Source organism: Temnothorax longispinosus, chromosome 10 (genome assembly GCF_030848805.1).
Source record: "Temnothorax longispinosus isolate EJ_2023e chromosome 10, Tlon_JGU_v1, whole genome shotgun sequence".
Lineage (NCBI taxonomy): Eukaryota > Metazoa > Arthropoda > Insecta > Hymenoptera > Formicidae > Temnothorax > Temnothorax longispinosus.
The window spans coordinates 18,520,742-18,542,068 of NC_092367.1; the positions used below are offsets into that span (position 1 = coordinate 18,520,742).

Consider the following 21,327-nt stretch of genomic DNA (forward strand, 5'->3'; position numbering starts at 1 on the left):
TACATATTTCTCTGTTCAATTAAGATAACTAAATATTTTCGAACCTTCATCAAATGACGAAAGATAGAAGTAAAAGAGAACGGATGCGTAAAATAGATAAGATCTTGAATGCCAAAGTTTTCAATCGAGCACGACATACAGCTGACATTGACGTTGAACCATTTAGAGAACGGTGCGAATATCGGAACAATGGCGGGCCCGATGTCGTCCCTAATAACAGTCGTATTTCGATTTCTATTCCGTTCATCCTTTGTAACTGCGAACAGATCGGCTCCGCGAGGGACACGGCGAGAAAGACCTCTTCCTAGCATTTCCATACAATAGCGGGAAAAAGACGGTATGTATTGCGCGATATCCGGCGATGGCCTCCGGATGATAACGAGGCCAGGATGAAAGATGTCGAAAGAGCCGTACACGTCCACGAGAATCGCGTCTGGATCAGATTTTCGCGGCGAGGATACGTCACGATCGTGTCACGACTCTTTTACAGGGGCTGAATGTTGTAACTAAGGCACGCATTATGGCACAAGTGTAACGGACACGGGGATAGACTCGGCGTAAAAAGTAATTCGATTTGCGAAAATCGCGGCACGATTGAGGTGCGCAGCACCTCAGTCGGATAAAGTCTCGCGATTTCGTAACGCGCGCGCGAATTAGACTGAATCTTTTTCTTCGCTGGTATTTCCTCCATTTTTCCGTCGAGTGTGTGAGGGTATATTTACGGAAAGTTGAAATTTTCATCGGCGGCGACGGCGGCAGCGGCGCGGCGGCCGAGCGGATGGGGTTACGCATGGTCGCTCAGCCTGAACAGTCCACCGGCTGAATACTATCGTGACGTCACTCGCTACGGTCACTGCCTGAATTATTCAGTATTTCTTCGTTTCTAGTCGTTCAGCGATGCCGCGTGCAATCTCGTACGAAAGTTTGTTTTTACGCACGCGGCGCGTAGTATAGTAGCGCGCGTTCTATCGTTCCATCTTCTCTCTCTCGCGACAGGAAACTTCGATGAAAGTGAGAACCGCATTGAGATCTATTCATTGTAGCTTCTCCTTGTAAAATTTTCGAGATCTAATTTCCTCGTTAAATATTAATTAATTGAAAGTATCGCGACAATGCTAAAATGCTATGAAACGTTCTAGCGGTATTGTGAATTACAAAAGCGAGCATTCTACTTCGGGACGTAATAAAAAAAGGTTGATCTTTGTAACGAGCTATATCCTCGAAGGACGACCATGGCCGTCCGTTAATAACTACAACGATCCTACTCCGGTACTTATAGCCACGCTGCCGGCGATGGCTATCGAAATTAGATAGAAAATTGCCTTCGTCTTATTCGACTTTGGTCGAAGGTGTTTCATTAAATTCTTTGAGAGATGCGGAATCGATAGATCCGCTGGATGCTATCGGACGGTATATCGGTATTGCGAGCGACCAACAGCTGCCGCACGGTATCGAGCCGATCGATTAAGCGTGGAAGGGAAACAGGAACGCGCGAATAAAACGATAGCGTCTGATGAGAATTAATACCGAACTTTTTCGCGGCGGCGTCGCGAGACTCGAGATATATAATTTCGTTAGTCGTTTAGACGCTCCCGTGGAAAACATGGAAAGTGAAGCGTACCTCGTTAAATCCGTGCCGATTCTCTCCGACTTCCTCCGTGACCTTTTCTCGGTGCGGCTCTGATTTATGGACCATCTCCCCGCCCGTTCGCCGTCGCTTCGCGTTCTCCTGGAAAGCCGACAACGTTATTCAGTACAATATTCCACGTCAAGATAGAGAATATTCAGTTTGTTAAGATAGCATAATAATTATTGCGGCGCAGATAATAAATCGCTCGGCGTTAATGATCGTCGGTTTTTTCGTTTCGTCATCATTTTCTTCGCTATAATAGTCACACATTGTTTAAACTTGATAAATTGTTTTAAACTTTCCAAATCCACTTGATAATTTGAAACCTAAAAAGGTGAGTAAAGTATGTACAGAAAAGGTATGAAGGCATAGAAAATCTCACGACCTTATTGAATATATTGATAAAAACAGGAAAGTATGTGTGTGTGTTGTCAGTAGAAGGAGGTTTGTAGGCCTATGCTGATTACGATTGCGTTTAATTAATTAACCGATGCGCGCGGATTACCTCGAAGACCCCATTACATAGCTCGTTTAACGGAGAGCATTTTTTAAAAACGGCGCTATTATATCGTCGGACGTGTTATTAATCGACATAAGTACTCTTCGCAATTAGCGGAATAGCGTAAAATTCGTAATAATACGTTCACGCCAGCGGCGTCCTGTGATTAATTGCGGAAAGCTATCGACGCTCGCGCTTTTTGCGTCTCTTCTTTTTCGTATCTCTTTCATCCGTCTCATTTCTCGCGACACACGTGGACCGCTATTCCGTGCACGCCGAGTCTCACACCGGAGCACCCTGATGGTTAGAATCGTGATTTCGAAGAAGTACCGACTATTAAGCCCGCAACTTGTCCGCGTCTCTCGTCTCTTTCTCTCCTCTCGTTCTCTCTTTCCTTCTCGCAAATATACGCACGTTATGTTCCGTCTCTTTCATCGCTCTACATACACTCTCCAAGCAGATCGTTACTAGGGTAGAAACATGAGTTTTTGCCAGTAAAGCAAGGTGGAATGCGCGGCGAGGCAGCGTCAATGGATCCATAAAGTCCGCTCGCGGACTCCGTGAGTTCGAATCTAGTTACGACTGCACGCGGTGCGAGATGAAAAAGAAGACGTCGGAAGGAAAGGTATTGTCGGAAGAAAGTCCGCGCGGAAAACCATGGCGAATTCGCGGCTACAGGCGACGCGTGTGTTTGATGGAGAATAGCATGCCGTCTGGAGAAATCTCTCCAGAAAAATATTCCCGCCTGAAGAAAAATAACCTGCGAATTTCCCATATCTAAAAATGTCTCTTTTATCTTTTAATTGATGATGTAAACTCCATGATTTCTCTCCTTAAACCTAGTCATGACGGCAACATTACATCAATCGTAATCTAAAATCTAAAATATCCGACAGAGTACGATCCGAGGATATGTAAGTAACGTAGTTTTATTTTCTCGTTGCAGCAATGCCAGTCGTTGAAGAAGGAAAACAGGAGGCTGCAGAGCGCCTTCCTGCAAAACGTCTTTCTTCAAGCGCGAGTCGACACGCTCCAATGGCAGGTCAAACAGGTTCGTAATCACGCGATAGCTGAAGATCTGCAGAAGCAGAAGCGCCCGATAACGTGGCCAACCGGTTTACCTCGCTCCGGTTACTCGATATCGCGTCACGTAACAACCGGTCGGCATACGCGATCGACTACTTTTCCTCTTTGATGATCCATGCGATTTTCGTCGATCCGAGTTTTTCTATTCGTCCATTATCATTTTATGAATGAAACTTACATGCGTGCACTGTACGATCCATCTTTCGATCGCTATTAACATTTTGCTTTGATAGTATCTCGAGTTTTAGGAAAAGTATTTCGATTATAATCTATCTTCTTGATTCAAATATTAGTTATAATTAATTTTTATATAATAAAAAAAGTTATGATTTGTATGCGATATCTTGGGATACTTGTATTTTATATTTTCTCGCTAGAATTCTTTATAGAACGTGTCAGGAAGTTTAATACTCTTTGAAAGGAAGCTAAAGCTCCATCGATTATATCGCGCGCGTAAGAGATTCTGAAAATAAACTATTAATAATTCATAAAGATCCATGTTATTGCTTATACTTTTTCCCTTTCATTTTTTCTCTTCCTTGTAGATCGATATCATTTATCGATTTATCTGCTTACAAATTAGATTATTTCTTTATTAATAGTATTATTGGTATTCTCGCATATTTTTTCACGTAAAGGATAGGATACAAATTTATGCAATGAAGCGACAGGGATCGAGAATTAGCGTTCGCTTGGTTTGTTCGCAGGTCGAATCGAACAGGCAAATGTATCGTTCTACGATGGAACAGGTCGCTCATTTCTTGGGCCGGGCTCACAGGAGCCTGGAGATCCTGCACGCCAAGGAAAATCCCAAGGATAAGAGACGTGTGCCGCGTAGCCGTAGCGTGCACACGGTAGTGCACGCGGACCCGTCGCCGAGTCGCGGAACCGCTACGCCGTCGCCCTCGTCGTCGACATCTTCGCCGTTCACACGCGCCAAATCGGTCACTCAGATCGGATCGCCGAATGCTACCTGCTTCCGTGAGTTCACCTGGTCGGTTCTGCGAAGAAACGATCCGGTGCACTGCACATCGCCACATGTCAAGTCACCGACGGATCTCAAGACGAACGACGTGCCTGATAACGTCGTCTATCGCGAACCCAAGCAAACGGAATTAAACCCGGACGAGATACCGCCGGAGAAACTATCTCAGGAGGCGTTTAGGTGCGTGCGAAAGATTTCAGAAAACCGTATTGCTCACAAGTCGAATTATTAACTTGTTACTATTAATACTAATTATTATCTTTGTTATTATTAGCATTATTAAGAAAAATCAATATTATAGATCTGCGAAATGTTTCTACAGGTTACTGCGAACTGTCGAATCCTTGCTATCGATGCGAGAGCCCGATTTGACGAGAATGACGCCGGTCGAGGAAAACGGATCCTCTCCTTCCCCTACGGTGGACCATCATCGTCATCATGACGCGTCTTTCTCCCTATCGACCGGTAACTTCGCCAATTCGACAACCTTGCAAGAAGCCGCCGCCTATTCCGGATGTTCCAGCAGCAGTCGTGGAAACGAATCGATCAGTGGACAGCAAAGCGACAGCAGATCGCCAAGTCTCGTCAAAACGTCCGTCACCGAGTTTACCCGAAATCTGCAAAACTTCACACCGAGCGTGAGAAGGTCGCCCGACACTGCCTCCTGGAACTCCAGTAGCAGTAAAACGACCGAGGAGGAGGACCTTGTCGCGTTCACCGCGTCATCGAGCGGAGCCACGTCCAACGGCACACCGATCTCGACGCTCACCAGGGCCGCAAAGCGATTAGAGAAAAAGGAGTCTACAGGACTAATTGGCAAATCTAAAGTAAAGCCGGCCAGCAGCCCGGTGAGCAGCGCCGAGGGCGAAAGTGGATTCTTCTCGATCAGCTCCTTCCAGGAGGTAGGTCTGCCTGCTTCGGCAGCCCTACCGGTCACGCCAATCAAGGGCTGTCACACCGAGGTAGGTCTGCCGGAAGTGCCTCTGGACAAGACCAGGCACCGACGGTGGTCCTCCACGCCGGCGGAGATCCAGGCACTCTTTAAGCAGCATCGAGCGAGCTTCGGTGGTACGCCACAAACCACCACCACCGAGTCTGTCAGCGTCTGTTGGGTTTGAGTGTCGCGGGAGCTGTCGCCGACGATTATGATCCCACCGCAAGCGATCGTCATGGTTTCAGTCGGATCTCGCAGACTAGACTAGCTCGGACCGCGAGCGCGATTTTCAGGAATGATATACTTATTGTTAGATAAACCGATAAAGAATATCCAGGAATTTTGTAAATATCGCTTCTTTTGTTACGTTGATAAAAAATGTAGAGCTGTAGTACTGATAAAGCGCTCGATAGTAATTACTATTTGTTCGATCGTTCCGATAAGACGACTCGAGTGTACATGCGGTTTATTAAACTTTCTTACAAGAAAATTATCTATTGAAATGTGTTAATGGATAGATAGGAAGCGCATAAAGAAAATAAGGGATTGATATACGCCCGCGTAATATTAGGCGAGAGTTTCGTAGATGATGCGGCCATTCTGTAAGTATAGAAAAGAATAGTATAATCCCGACATTTTTTAATCAGCCATATCTCTTGTAGTTTCACTGCTGATGTCAACTCCGTCATATCAGTATCAATGAAACTTCTTCTCTGCACACACGAGTGTCGCGATTATTAATGATTTCGTGCATGACAATGACTTTGTTCGCCAGAAATTTACAGACAAGTTTGACGCGTTAAGTACATTTTGCGGTCGACAATCGTTTTCATTTGACCGTCATTTGATTAACTAGGCATTATTTAATGAATTAATTATTTTTGGATTCGAGTTAATTTGATTCAATTCGAACATAACTAAAACAAGTTTAATTTATACTAATATGTAGTTCAAGTTAGTGTAATTCGATTTATTAGATGCATGACAAATTTTTTTAGATTCGGAAGAACGCAAAAGATAAATTTTTTGCAAATACTTTTGCAAATTCATATTTTGTACTATAATTATTCTCGTGTAAGTTAATAATGGTGCAAAATATTTTCAACTTAATTCCACCAATCTTTTCTATCTAATTGGAATTGATTATTTGCACGATAATTGTCTCATTTAATATCGTTACACCGCTCATGACGCGACGCTCAATTTGTAGGATTTTTCGACAGTGATTGACGAAACTGTAATTCTCACAATTCATATAATCTAATTCACGAGGACAACATATCTTTTAACGTAATGAAACAGCGTGATCTGAGACTATTATAGTTCTAGGCTTTACAATATTGCGTTCTCTATATATTTCTCATTGTGCGTAATTTGTCATTTTCATTCGTAATTATATAATACAACTGAATATCATGCCAAAACGTCTTATTTCATTTCCCATTTTATCCTTGCATTTTCCTACACTGTACATTTATTATTATATTTTGATACAGCTATGTATAATATGAAAAATATTATACTTAAGATATCTGCATTTGGAATAACCTTTACAAAAGTTGCAGAACTCATTAAAAAAACTGAAACATAAAAAATATAAAACTAGAAATGATTATAGAATTCCAGTTTTTATTTTTCTTCTATATATTTAATTTTAAAGAAATTATTCTCTAGACTGCATCCTATAAATATATGCAAATTGTATAATTTTCTTTTCTAGATGTAAAATCTCAAATTTGTTTTTCTCTAAAAATTTTATAATTATACGTATATACATATAATATTATTATATATTTTTAAAAATAAAAACGAGTTTTCGCTATTACTAGCTTGCATTATTTGGTTCAATGTAAACAGTTTTTATTTTTATTCATTTTCTTCTAATGTTAAATTATCTATTGTTTTTATATTTCTTTAATTAATACACTATTCTTTAATCAATGCACTATCATTTATAAAAACGTGTGTATATGTTTGTGTATATGTGATGTGTATGACATGTAAATGTATGTGTCCACAATATGCTGAGCTCGGGTCCGTGGGTTCGCCAAACCCAAATGACTGTGCGGATCAATCACCCCTGCGGGTTATTGTTATCTCATGCGGCTTTTTGGCATGAGAACTTTTTGGCTCTCGAATCTACGAATAGCAAATTATGTTTTTAAAATCTTATACAGCTTTGCGCGTCGAAGAAGATACTATAGCCATCTAGTAGGAGGACAGAAAGCTGCTAACAGCAACCAGATATGCATGGATGTATCCCACAGCATTTATCATTCGACAGGCGTGCCAATTATCTTATCTACAAGTCCATAAATTTAACGAGTTAATGTGCCAAGTATCTTTCATTTATGTCTACTGATGAACTTTTACGTTGAAATAGGTCACGCTTAGGTTTTTCTTCCAAACAGCCTGCAGTCGAGATTCCACGAATCGATATCTATAGGTATAATAGCTAGTTTAACGGGGTTAAAGGAATTAGACTAGTTCAACCAAATAATATCTCGTCTCGAGTCGTCAACTAGATCGGTTTAATATTCAGAGTTTCTCAACATATTATATTGACTTAATATAACGTTAATACAAGTTTAGGAGAAATTATGAAATATTCATCAGACGGATAGCACTGTGGTGTTGGAAATAAAGAGCTTTGTAAAAACTTGACTTGCAGATCTTATCTAATCTCTCATAGCATAATGATGCTGTTTAAATGACAACTCTAGATCAGATATTAGAATAATTTAATCCAAGAGACAAAATGATATTTATCGTAACGAATTAGCATGCGCATGACAGTATGTCTGACTATACTGTGGACGAGCCAAGGCGAGTCCCGAGCTTCTGTTTTGAAATTGTTTTGGATCGAAATCTGGACCGAACGACCCTAGCATCCGCAAACCCGCACTCGTGGAGACCCGGTCTCTTTATCGGAGCTTATCCTGAATGCCAGCTCAATTGTGGCACGTATTTCGAATGTATGCTACGTATATAAGCTTCCCCGTTTCCGATATCACGGCGCTATCATTCGTTGTACGAAACTTCTCTCGCCTCAGCGACCTGATAACACCACCTAATCGTTTCGATAGTCGGTTATTTTACAAATTATTGCGCGAAGCCCCATCTCGATGCGTCGATCGACCGATCGAACGGAACCCGGCGCCGACCGACGTCGAGCGTTCTGGCGCGATGCGGCGGCGCCGCGATGCGGACCCGCTAATGCGGGGTCGCGGCAAGAGAGCGGGTAGCGACTGCGCGCGCAAGTCCTGATAACGCTGAGGCAAGCAAGGCATGAGAGCTCGGGTGCTCGTTATCAGTGCGGCAGGCGTCGGCAGGCTTAAAACGGCACTCGGTCCACCAGTTGGCCAGGAGATCGCGCCACGAGGCGAGCCACTTTTAGATTGATTTTCAAGAGCACCACCAGCACGGGGCCAGCGCTCCGCGTTTATTTTAACGCGCCCAGAGACAGAGAGAGAAAGAGATAGAGAGAGAGAGAGAGAAAGAGAGAAAGAGAGAGAGAGAGAAAAAGAGAGCGGGCATAGGGAACGGGTTCGCGCGCTCGGCCGTACAGGCGTTTCAGGCTGATTGAGATAGTGCGAGGGATCGACGTTGACGACGTGGTGAGAGGTTCGGCGAGCGCGAACGGGCGAAGCGCCTCTCCTCCGCGGGCACGCAAGACCGGTCACCGACGGTACCGTCGTTATTTTTCGATCGTGCCCCGTCCCGGCGCGCGCAACGAAGCGCACACAACACGTACGTGACGTATACGAAGCACGCGACGACGACTGCGGCTGCGGGCGCGTGTGCCGTCGAAGGCGAGGAAATACCGAGGAGAAACACCTCGCGTACATATATCCCCGGTCCGTGTTTTTCCTCTCTCTCTCTACTTCTGGTCGTCGCACACGGTAACGTCGTCGGCTCGTTCCTTCGCGTCCGTCCGTCCGCCTTTCCGCTCCGCTCCGCGCCGCTCCGTCTCGCGCTGCTCCGCTCCGCGCCGCGCCGAACCGCCCCGCGAGCCGCTCCGTTCCGTCCCGTGCCTTCTCTCTGATCTATCTATACTACTCGTGCGCGGTGTGTGCCATCGAGTGTGTCTCCGCGTGTGCGCTGCGGCAGGCCCGAGGTGTGCGCTTGTAGGCTTCGTGGCGCAGTGCGTGAAATGAGTGACAAGGACCGCTCCTCTCCCACCCTCGTCGAAAACAGTCTCAAGTCGCTGCTCGACCAGCCCAGCATATTCCCGCTGATCGGTAAGTGTTCGCCGGTTTGTCCGATTTTAAGCGCGAGTCCCTTAATCCGCTCGCGCGCGCGTTACACGCGCGATCGTACGACGCTGGCACGCGAAACTCGCGACTCCACGGTCACGCCGATCCCGAGTGTTCTCCGTTCTTCGTTCTCCATGCTCGGCGCCGCTCCTCTCCTCACTCTTTTCCTCCGTCCTCGATCGTTTCGCGACATTCGTCACTTGGCGGATCTGTCCCGCGGTTTTTCATTCCGTGTGTATATTCGCGATTCCGAGGAAGCGCCGTTTCCTCGAAAGATTCTCGCTCGAAAAGTATTTCCCTCTTCTTTCGTCGTCGTTCGCCGGTTGCGCGGCGCGTGATTTTTGCGTGGCCCGTGCTCGCACCCGGTACCTACACGTCGATCATTTCCAAAAAAGAAAAACGAAGAAAAAGAAAGGGGAAAAAATAATTCCTGCTTCAAAATTCGCGCAAACACGCGGCTAGTGCGGCTACCACAGCGCGGACTGGCGGCGATCAGGCGAGCGCACTGTGCGCAGCACGTCTGTCGGGAATTTGAATATTTCGACGCGATCGCATTTGAATTTCGAGTTCAACAGCGCGCTCGCATGTCTCTGCGCGCAGCGCGTTATAAGAACTCACGCTTTTTCCTATTATCGGACCGCACGACTGCCAAGGAGGGCCAAAGTGCAAAGGGCGAGAACGCGAAACGGGCGGAGAGGGAGAAAGAGAAAGAGAGAGAGAGAGAAAGAGAGAGAAGGAGAGGAAGAGAAAGATAGAGAGAAAGAGTGGGACAGACGGAAGAATAGAGAAAGAGCGGAGTCATGGAGGACAACGAGCTTGTGTTTGTGCGATCGTCGTCACTGCGCCGACGCTGTTGGTCTGCCGATTAACCTCGTTTAAGACCCCGTGGCGCACCACGTGATGCTGTCAGCCTTACCTCGCCCCGAAGCAGACCCAACCTACACGCTCGATTCCGCTCCGCTCGGCGGAGCGAGCGTGAAGCGACTAATCTTACACGACGTGTGGCCGAGAAGGCGGAGGAACGTCGGGAAGTCACACGATAGCGTTCTAGCCTATCCCATAAGGGTAGACGCAAAAAAATCGAGATAGCTGAATTAAAAGTGATCGATGAGAATTCATCCTACGAAGTTTCAAACACCTTATCTTCGAAATTAGGGATTGGCCCGAAATGTTTTGAATTTTCTTCCTTCCATCCCTTTTCATTCGTTTTCACTTCGCGAAAAGAAATAGTCAACTTCTTGAATTAGAGCATAGACATCTTACAATAATATCTTTTTCTGTTAAACATGCTTGCATTGTAATAATAATCAAAATGATTTATTTCTTCGATATAATAATGAATAACTCAAGTGGTGTTAATATAGAAAGCTCAAATAGGAAAGAGGGAAAAGATAAACTAAACATTTTTGATCCCTGATTTCAAAGATAAGAAACTCGATTATATATAATACATATTTCTATATCAATTTATCTTAAGTTTTTCATTCATTTTCTTTGAACTTAATATATAGCTAATTTTTTAATCTTTAATTGCAATCCTAAAAAAGGCGAAAGTCAAACTACTTTAAAATTATCATATCACATCAAAATTATCATCAATGATATGAAATCAATCGAATTCGTTGTTTTAATAATTACGATACCATCACTTTTTATTTCTCTTTTTAATTCAATAATTTGTAATAAATTTCCCCCTCTGCCTCTTTTGTATGAAGAAGAATATAGTCGTACGCTAATAAGTAGAGGCGCAGAGAGTTCACTCTTTATAAAAAATATATGAATCATAAAAATTTGATCTAGAAATCCATTTTGTTATCCATTGAAGTTACTAGTAAGGTTGCAAAGTCAATTACTCTTAATCTATCCATTTTTTTTCCGGCTAATTACGGGTCGCATTTTCCAGGAAACGGTGCACCATTTGATGTAAGTTGCAATCAAGTGATGTAATATTTGCAATGCGCAACTCGTTTCGTTACGAGCGATACTAGTTACATAGTCGAATGGGAAGTAACTCGTTATGTTGATTCAGGAAACTGTCCCCAATTTACTACCTCACTGAATCGGATTATTAGTGCAATGCAGATTAAATAATTAGTACAAAAACGTGGATGCGTGCGTGCGAGGGAGATACGTCAATCGCTTGAATTTTTTGTTCCGACTCTGGCCGACGATATATTGCATCTTTTCTTCGGTTAGATAACAGCCGAATCACTTTCTCGATTACGCAAAATACGATTATTTGAAGTGGGCTCGAATTATCTCGTTCCGAAGATAAAAACGAACGAAAACAGTAATGCTATTTCTGATTGCTCTTTTTTTTATAAGCACAAGCTCGTCGGATATTATACAGTCGGATCGATGATTGATTAATTTTATTTTTTACATGTTTACATTATTCTCTACGATACGCAAAACTTTCGACTCGGAAATAAACTGCCGCTAGAATAATTCGGCCTCGAATTCAATTGGCACTCTGTTCGCGCTACCACGCATTCAAGTTTGGAGGGAAAAATGCGTCCTCGTCGTCGCGATATCTTCTCGCGATAAAAGATACTATGTGGCTGCAAACACGCATGATATATCACGACAGCAAAGCAACGCTTCGCGTTACTTTTTGATACTGCAACGTCGTAAGAATAAATCCTTTCATCCACGCGGTTGTAGCCACGGCGCGGCGACGCGATTCTATTTATTTTCGGTATTACGACATCGCAACGTTAAGCTCTTACAGCGACTTGTATTGTGACAGCGACTGTCACGGCATGTCACATGAAAATGCAATGATTTTTTTTTTAATATCTTTAGCATACACAGACTATTATTTCTTTTTTTAAATCGTAAAATGTAATTTCTTTTTTACATCTCGTTACGAGAGAGTGTCACATGATTCTAGGTCACATGCCACTTTTTTTATTCTCACGCACATGTACAAGCTATGAATATAATAATAAAAAATCGATCATCTATCCGTGCAATCCATATGAAGACGCTATAATAAACAAAATTGGTAATTTATATCTGGGAGATAAATTAGTATCTCAAATTATTCACGATTATGCGCGAAAAGTTGAGCTCCTACGGCGCGGCCTACAGTCAGAAAAATTCACTCGAATTGATACGAATGGGAGTTCAGCTGGGATTTAGTAGAACTTGGTGCTCATAGTTTAGAATTAAGGTCTACTAGTCTACTGGGCGATATTACATTATGCGGAGACGTGCACAAGACGCGCCGAAACCTCCCGAAGGGCCGAGGCAAACTGCACATCGTATTTATGCCGATCAATATGAGGGATATAAACGAGAGTAATAGTAGAAGGGCAAAGAGCCAGGAAGGCCCCAGACTTTTCAATTCGTCCAATTACGCTATGTACAATGGCATACCTCCGTTTCTCTATCTTTTGATTGTTCCTACAGGTTCTATAGTGTCTTCACTCGCCGTTTGTCTTTCCTACTGATAATTTTGCCTGGCTCTTTTCCCTCTGCTAACTCACTGCATAATATAAACACTTCTCAAACACATTTATCAATTAAGAATCACCGTAGACGTTAATTAAAATTAATTGGGGTCAACTTGATCGTCTGTTTCTTTTAAGATCTTGTCTCTAAACCTCGTAATAATGTTTATCTATTATCAATTATTAATCTACGGAGTAAAAATAATGCTAAGGGAATTTTTATTTTCAAATTTACCTACACGCAATTATAACACGTAATCGTAAGAAGGACGATCATCCTTTTAGCTCGAATAAAAGATTGGCATAGTGTTTGCTTCGACTCTATAGCTTATGAGTGATCGATGTCACTTATGGTCACTGTCGCGGACGTCATCGTTAGTGACCCGACGACTGTCGACGACGAGAAATGCAAGCCGGCAAGTAGACGCCGATAAGTCGCGTGCAAAGCGCCGTTTCATTTTTCATTCACTTTCCTTCGATCGATATACTTACGTCGCTCTTCGTACTGTATCGTCTCGTCGTAAGACGGATTATAGATTTACGCATATATTGTCAATAAAATATACGCAAAGCAAATGAATACCTATAGCTTGCTATTATCGTATTACTTATTGTTAGAGTCAATCTTGAGCTATTATTACACTAATGAGTTGTACTAATACTATTTATAATTTTTATTTCTTGCCAAAAGATAAACCTGCGATTATAATAAAATGTTTTCGATAAATATATGTCGATAAAAAAGAAGATACAGTTTTTAATATCACGATTTTTTTGTCTTAACTATCTTTTTCGAGACTATACTTAGCGTGCCTGTGATGTGGTCAAAGAAACTATATTCAGCACATGTGTTGCTGCTGCATATGTAATAAAATAAGTATATGGTATAATGTAATAATTCATATTTTATTTTCAAAATCATCAATCATTAACAGTTGAAAATATAATTTATGCGTCCGCGAAACGCGACGTTATTTTCTAGTTTCTCGAACACCCTGACCCTCCAATTTCGATCCTCATCATTAATCTAAAAGATATATAAAAAAGAGTAATATTTAAAATCGTTTCTATTTTTATATTAAAGATTGGCTAAGAAGTTCTTAATTTAATTAGATGCAGTTGCATAATAATTAGATAGCTATAACGTCAAGATTATGAATCGTTATCGCAACGATAATAACATCATTTAGTCACATAAATGTTTCCCAAAATATGGAATTGTTTTTTGATGTACTTTTAAAATGAAGACTATGGTTTATGGCTCGATAATGGTGTCGAATAGCAAAGACTTTGTATATTTGTTGAGTGTACCTCTCGCGTCTTTGGTAATTATCGACAGATGAACCGCGTTGAAAGTTTAGCATTGGCATTACGGCCAGTTTCTCTACCGTGGTTCGTGCTCTTTTACAATATGTTGGATGATTATTTTTGGCATGCCAGGACCGTACACACGTCAATCCGTTTGATGGATAGGCTGGAAGACCAGAAAACAGTACCGGCAACTTGAATGTGGCTCGGCTCAGGTCGAGTCACGCTTCGCGTGCGACGCAGTCGAGGAAATAATCCGCGCGATCTAATATTTAATTTATATTTTATGTCAACCATGTTTCAATTAATTTCCACTTTGCACGATTCCTGATAGTTATTATTGATATATTTTTTCATATAATAAAATTTCCGTTTAATACATGTCTACTACAAACAGATGTTTTTTTACCAATCTACTAAAAGCATACGTTATCTGATAACGTATGAAAGATGCCTGTTGTTTGGATATATCGCGTTTTGACAAAACTGGTCGGCACAAGATCATTTTCGGTTTTATTAATATGATAGAGGAAGAAACAATTGGCTCGCGACGCGTGTACCTCCGCAATCGTTCTTTGAGCGATACATAATAGTTATAATAGTGCCAACTTTATGGTGCACCAGATGCCGCCTGGTCGTTCCAAGTTGGCTCCAACATCTGCCATTCGCCGACAGTCGGTTTTCGATGCCGTTTTAAATCGTTCGAACGTACGGAGATCAAGGTAAAGGTTAATTACTTCGTTTCCCGTCGACAATTTGTAGGATCACATTTCGTAAAAATTTAAATCTTGTTGAATTAAAAGAAGTAGACAGAAATTTATTTTATTGAGATATGAATCCCTAATCTCTTTACGATTATATTAAAAGAAATGTCCTATTTTTCCTTATTTTACTTATTTTATCTTGACAAAATTAATTTAATTTTTTAAAAGGAATTAAAGCATATTGCAATAAATTTTGTTTTATCGCAATTAGGTAAAATATTTGGTAAAACAATCACTCGTTTATCGCTATTGCTATTATTTGTCGTGATTTTAAATATTAAAATGAGTTTCACGGAAAGATTTCTTATCCATTCTTCTAAATCCTTCAATTTTTTGCAAAGACAGAGCGGCAATTATGTTATGTAACGGTCAAACAATTATTCCCGAAATTATTTCTTATGTTTCATTATTATTACCCGCAGGCCAATTGGAGAGATTATTTGCCGAGCCTTGTGCATCTCTAACTTCAAGGTCCCTCGCGATATCTGCGAGTCTTGAGAAGCGTTTAGCACCGCGCGATTTCGCTCGTTAGCACATGTCACTCGATTTTCGCGCGTTGAGGTACTCATCTGCGAAAAATTTTTTAATGGTGTCAAAATATTTGAAAATATAGAAAATTTTGGAAGAGTCATTTTCCGACGTATATCTGTTGTAACCTTAACAAGAATTTCCTAATTAATAGCAAACGATAAGTTTAACTTATCCTGTTATTCAATTCTTCCACGACTTACGAGTTAACCGAGATTTATCTCGCTAGGAAGTCGTTCGCGGAACAATAAACTTATCAACGGTGGAACGTTAAAGTGTTCCAGTTTCAACGGGTATTAATTTAGATAAGTCTTAGGGTCCCTATATAACAGGTAAACTTGCGCGCGTTAAAGATGTGAGTTTTAAGTAAGAGATTATTACGAGATATTAAATCATCTACCTCAGTTTACAAAATAACACGTTAGTAAAAATCGATTAATATCCCCAATATTTGATCGATCTGCGATTTTTTCCAAGACGATCTTCATCTACATCTATAGTTAAAGATTCGGGCTGAGGCCGATCGCTCGTGGCCTGGCGTGGCCTCCAAGCGGGTACCGCTTTTCTGGCAACCCGCCAGAACTTATGCCAGGTTTCAACATACCGGCCGACATGAGTATTTTCGGTTTCGCGGCGAAACGACGACGGTCTGTCTCTCTTTCTCTCTTTTTCCGCGTCTCTCTATCTCGTCCCTCTTCCGATACGCTTCTTTAAAGGAAAACGAAGGGATGATCTCTCCGTTATATTAGATTAGCAAGTAGACGAATGGTGTTTTCGTCGGACAACTTTACCAATTAGTTCGAAACCAGTTAGTTCAATCCTCGATGCTGCAGTACAGAAGTTTTGTTTATTATTCTCATCGCTCTATATATCATCGAAGAAAGATTGAACTGAAATTCTACTGATTTTCGGACCCCTCCTCTACTTAGACACTTGTCGAAACACAAGTGCAAATGTTTAATTAGCGTTCGGCACGATGAGTATGGCGACAATGTGTGATTAGTCTCGTGATAAACCGCTTTCATCGCGCTAGTATGTCACTTAATCATCACTGTACCGACGGGATATACTATCGTACACAATCAGTCTTTGGTAGACCTAGTTTCCGCGAGATCGCTCCGAGAGCTATTTTCTCTACATTCGCGGCATGTAAAAGAGCGGCAAGCTCAAATAGCGACAATTTATAATATCGTTATTCGTTAGAAACAATAATAACTCTTCTAAAATATATTTAGCTTTCTATCGATAGACAAGCAATTAATAACTGAGCTAATCCAGAACCGTTTATTAACGATCCCGTAAGTCGACATAAAAATTATGTTCTATATTAATCATCGTCGTCTGTTAGCCAGTCTGCCAATAATATACGAAGAAAAAATTAACTATACAAATCGCACAAGTACAAGTTTTGGAATGCGAAGCCTTAGTATCGAAATATCGAGGCTTCCGTGGAAGCCTTACGTTGGAAGTCAACGTAAGTATGCAGCGGATTATAGAGATAAAAATTGCCTTATCAAATTAATCTTGTAATAATTATACCGGCGTCCGATATTGCGTATAAACAAAATAAAGAGGATTGCCTCTCGGTCGGTTTTCGTCATTTGAACGAAGATTTCTTACATCACTGAATGTACGTTCTTTTGAATGAGATAAGCATAATTAATCAATATGATGATAATAATGTTCAATAATCCTACCCAAGATAACCCTCACGTGAGTTGCGGTAATTGACGATTTGAATTAAATTCGGTGAATGCACAGGCATAAATATGTAAACTCGATATTCAATTTGGTAGAATATATATGACGTTTTAGGATTGCGTTCGAAATTATTGGCCGAAATTATGGGAGGACGATCCTCTCGCGGAATAATTTTATGGAACCTAAATTGGCTATCTATATCCGAAAATTGCTATCCGGGAAAGCAGAGATAGATTTGGGACTCGTCAAAAGAACCTGTCTCTAAAATATCGTCAGCTCGTTCTCGAACGTAATTTGCATACGCGTCGCATACGCATGCACTTATCATTCACAGCTGGCGACGCGACGGGGCAAAACACCGCTGCGATCCGCCGCGCCGCGATGCGTCTTGCGTCTAGTCCTAGAGTTGCTAGGCGAAATAGTCACGCGGTGCGCGCATACATGCGTGTGCAGACTCGTCATTAGCGCGACTATCATTAGCCGGCAAGGCCGCGTTCAGGGCTGTCGACAGATGCCACGGACCCCTGCGTTCAAAGCGTCTGTTTCTCAGGGGGCTCGGATTTCACGCTGTGTGGCAGACAGCGTAATTTCGGATAATCTCACGATCGTGTTTCTTTCCCTTGCAATGTTACGGTGCAAGAATTAAAAACAAGTACGTCCGTATGGAAAGATAATTGTAATAATTAACATGGCGTACACAAAATTCCAGAATAAAAGAGTACATATAAATACACAAAATCTCAAAATTCGTGTAGAAATGTAACAGTACGCTATTGCGGACATATAAGCAATCATAATATAATTTTATATATCTGTGAAATTCAATTTTGATACTTAGAGATACTTTGTACCGAATAAACAAGTAAATAATTTCTTTACTGTGATCTACGTACACATTATTTTCTTTTTTCTTTCTGAAAAAAAAGTATCGTTATTTTTCATTAATTTCTAAATGTCATCGGACGTATTTTAGGATTGAGAATTCTGAGGAGAGTTTTGTGAGTGCCGTTCGTCTGAATATTCGGATATAGAAGTTTCGCTTTTGTGAGGATTCTCGTCTTTCCTGTCGGCGTCGTTCCTCTTCGGCTCCGGAAACATCGCCTCCATTTCTATCTCGCCGAGATCAGCGCGTGTTCTAGGTCTTCCTTGACTTCTTCCTCGACTTCTTCCTCGACTTCTTCCTACTCTTCTTCTTCTTCTTCTGCTTCGTCTTCTGCTAGGCCTCCTTCGACGCCTTCGAGAGGGACGTCTGCCTCTTCTCCGGGCGCGTGACGTTCTGCGATATTTGCGGCTTCTTTCTCTTCTTCGTCTTTCTTTTTCTCTTTTTTCTCTTGCTCTTTTTTCTCTTGCTTCTCTAGCTCTTCTTTGCCTTGCTCTTTTAGCTCTCCTTTTCTTTTGTATGCCGAATCGCCAAGGTTGTGCTGGACAAGGTTCCATCACCCCGTCACCAGTGCCATTCCCTAACGAGAGCTGTCCGAGGTGGTCGCGATTGCACGAATAGTATCCTCTGAGAAGAATGTCGGTAGAATGTTTCAGTATCACAATAATCACTATCTAGCGTAAATTATGACAAATTACTACAATCGCCTTCGCATTCAATGTCCTAGAACTTTTGTCGTAAATGAATGAAATACATGTGCCAAGGAATAGTTTACATCACGCGGCAGAATTCTCTTCTTAAATAGATATGCTTATTGTTAGTTACTCAGCATTTGGAGGTCAGACTTAAAATCTTTTTAATGACTAAATTAAGTGTTTTTATCAATGCATATTACATTACGTTACACCATCCTCGCAAGATGTGACACAACAGTTATTTGATCAAGTGCAGGGAACATTGTGTGGTTGACGCGATCAAAATATTTTTTTACGAAGTGGGTCACGTATCGCCCTCGTAATCGTGACTTAATCTATTGCGCTTTATTTTTGACCCAGCGGCTTTATCATTGGCATTGATAAGCGAGTTTTTCGTAGTGCAGAAAGTATAACATCGTACGTTCAATGTATTACGCGATGCTTAACGCCTCTCCCGTAATTTCTCACAATTCTCGATAAGTCAAAACGTACAACTTAACTTTCAAAATATACCTTCCGCCCGAATAAAGAGTTTAGTTTACTATCATCGTTTAACCGAATATATTAACGGAACGTAAAAATTTGTTGTAATCTTGGTGTAACGAGCTTTAAATTAAATACGACAAATAAAATTACTGGAATCGTTTAATTATCGATAATTAATGGGAATTTGCGTCAAATTCATACCCTTTTGAACGCTTAAGAATCCCATAGGATAATCCGCGTCGTAAAGCTAATTGGACCTGCCGCCTGGTCTCCTCGCTAGGAACATTGTACTCCTGGGAAATATAGTTGCTAATTTCCCGCGATGTCGAACCTTGCACATCTTGCAGCCTACGTATAGCGTTTACAACCAGGGCCTCGACCTTTGGAGTCCGCCTACCAGGCATGTCTACTAATTTTAACAATTATATTCTTTACTATACCTTGTATGCACAATTGCGTCATCTTGATAAGTTCTATTACCGATACTATTACTCATCAAAGATCACGTGCGAAACCGGCGGAAAAGTTTTATTATTCGCATAAATATTAATTTCATTGAAAGAATTTGTATATATGAAGATCGCGTAACGTAAAGACTTAATGACGTATAAGGGTCTGCTTAGATGTAGGAATGTCTACCTGCGTTGCGTAGAATATGGCAGGAATGTATTTAATTATACTTTCTTTCCGAGAATACGTATCGCAATCCATCAGATACAAACGGCACAATAAATTATATACTCTGAATTATTTTAAATTTCCTGCATTTTTTTACTGATATAATTCGAATTCGGCACGCGAAATTTTCATTGATTTCAACAAAACGGTATCCAAGGGGAATGATCGTCATTCTCGTCTATGATCATGTTTTTTTATATATCATTGTTTTTCTCGATTTTTTAAATCGAAAATATCGAAATTGCTATAGCTATAAAAACGCAATAAATGAATGAATCACGAACTATATTATGCATTGTACTGAATACTAACTGCATAAAATATTCTGAAATGTTTTTATAGTCTTCATAATAAAAGCTTCCTCGCTTTCAAGAAAAAAATCGCAAATTTTGAATTATTTCGCGCTCAGCATATGCTCTTTACCGGTTTCCCTTGAACTTCGTTCCTGCCTATCTTACGTTGACTTATAATCGGACTTACAATCAAAGTACGGTAATGAAAGTCTTCGCCGAGGCGAATAAATTACGATCAAATCGGATATCTGCTTAATGACTAAAATGTTTCGAGTTCGTTAGCAATCGACGCACTTAAATCAATATTTACATTGTCAGACTGGTAACAGCAAAAAAATCATTGAAATAAATTATATATATATTATGCATTTAAACGATAGAAAATGAGTTATTCTACGAGTCAAATTATTTGTATTGATTCTAAATAAATTATATATATTGTTTAATTATATTATACGCTACTCTGATTTCCGAATTTTAGATTATTGGACTCTTAAAGTTCCAGATAAAACAGCTTTTCAATCATATTTTGTACTGATTTAGTTCTATTATTTAATTTAATCACATTTAGAATAAATTTCAATTAGTGACATAAAGCCATTATTGTTATATAGGTAAGAAAATATATTATACCAAAATGTCTATTTGTAGCGAGCATTTTCACTCTTTCATTCTCTTCTTCCCTCGCTCTTTTTCTGTCGCTCTATCTCGAACAGAAATAAAACAGCGCAAAATGGCACCAGAGTAGCATGTCAGACGTTTGTGCCGTGACAGCTCGGAATTCTTTTCTTATACACCTTTGTAAATATAGTTCTCTTCCGGGTATTTGAATCTCCTGATCAAGGCGATGCCGGACTCTCTATTAGCTATATTATTATTTTCTAATATAAAATGTATCAAAATTGATTGCCGATATATCGTATTTTTCGCGTAAAATATAGTTGACATGACAAACACGTATCTTATTTTAGAAATATATTATTATGTAAATTTAAGCGGGATCAAAATTTATCCATGTATAAGGATTTCGTGCACAATTTGTACAATTGGGAGCGCACATGTTTAAATTACCAGTCGATTTTCTTATTACACGATATAGTACGATAACGAAAGGTATGCCTGTCTTATCACGGAAATCGATGCGACTTA

General features: G+C 40.8%; 2 protein-coding genes across 4 annotated transcripts in view; both read left to right on the forward strand.

Annotated features, from left to right (window-relative positions):
* Positions 1-6,558, forward strand: part of LOC139820831 (uncharacterized) — a 27,119-nt gene extending 20,561 nt beyond the window's left edge. Inside the window, exons 3-5 of the mRNA XM_071791389.1 lie at positions 3,076-3,180; positions 3,923-4,380; positions 4,523-6,558. Coding sequence (XP_071647490.1) covers positions 3,076-3,180; positions 3,923-4,380; positions 4,523-5,318 — 1,359 coding nt within the window. The 3' untranslated portion in view covers positions 5,319-6,558. The remainder of the gene's footprint in view (positions 1-3,075; positions 3,181-3,922; positions 4,381-4,522) is intronic.
* A 1,624-nt stretch (positions 6,559-8,182) lies between these two features.
* The window catches only part of LOC139821001 (thyrotroph embryonic factor), a 69,098-nt gene continuing 55,953 nt past the window's right edge, over positions 8,183-21,327 (forward strand). The window contains exon 1 of one of the 3 annotated variants that reach the window (XM_071791669.1): positions 8,183-9,375. In XM_071791669.1, the coding sequence (XP_071647770.1) occupies positions 9,288-9,375 (88 nt within the window). In that variant the 5' untranslated portion in view covers positions 8,183-9,287. The remainder of the gene's footprint in view (positions 9,376-21,327) is intronic. The other 2 variants (XM_071791670.1, XM_071791671.1) reach the window with 2 other exon arrangements.